The 615-nt window shown below is 64.6% G+C and overlaps 1 protein-coding gene across 1 annotated transcript in view; it reads left to right on the forward strand.

Moving 5' to 3' along the window:
- The window catches only part of LOC121349928 (ribosome biogenesis protein BOP1-like), a gene marked incomplete at both ends in the record, with an annotated part of 4,487 nt that extends 3,981 nt beyond the window's left edge, over positions 1–506 (forward strand). The window contains 2 exons of the mRNA XM_041460788.1: positions 143–304; positions 426–506. Coding sequence (XP_041316722.1) covers positions 143–304; positions 426–506 — 243 coding nt within the window. The remainder of the gene's footprint in view (positions 1–142; positions 305–425) is intronic.
- Positions 507–615: the final 109 nt, after the last annotated feature.

A 615-nucleotide genomic window follows, 5' to 3' on the forward strand; every position in this document is an offset into this window, starting at 1 on the left:
CCCATTCCCATTCCCCATTCCCATTCCCCCATTCCCCATTCCCCCATTATCCCATTTCTCCCATTCCCCGTTCCCATTCCCCCATTCCCATTCCCCCTTATCCCATTCCCCCTCTATCCCCCGGATCCCGGCGTTCCCGCAGAGGCTGGCCTGGGAGCAGCAGGAGCCGTCGGAGCGGCGCCTGAGCTTCATCCCGCGGCAATTCCCGAGCCTGCGCGCCGTGCCCGCCTACTCCCGCTTCATCCACGAGCGCTTCGAGCGCTGCCTCGACCTCTACCTCTGCCCCCGCCAGCGCAAGATGCGGGTGGGCATCCCAAACCCCCCAAAAAAACCGGAATGCCGGGCCGGGAACGCCGGCCCGGCGGTTCCCGGGAAGCTGCGGAGGGTCGGGAGCAGCTGGGATTGGTGTGGTGTCCGTCCCGCAGGTCAACGTGGATCCCGAGGATCTCATTCCCAAACTTCCCAGGCCGAGGGATCTGCAGCCCTTCCCGACCACACAGGCCCTGGTGAGGGGTTTTCTGGGAATGTTCCCCTGGAATTTGGTGGAATTCTGGGACTTGGGGCCCTGGGAAGCGGGGAAGGGACCGAGGTTGAGGATTCCTGGGAGAAGCTGGG

This window comes from Pyrgilauda ruficollis, unplaced genomic scaffold, assembly GCF_017590135.1.
Source record: "Pyrgilauda ruficollis isolate IOZ18807 unplaced genomic scaffold, ASM1759013v1 scaffold1485, whole genome shotgun sequence".
NCBI lineage: Eukaryota > Metazoa > Chordata > Aves > Passeriformes > Passeridae > Pyrgilauda > Pyrgilauda ruficollis.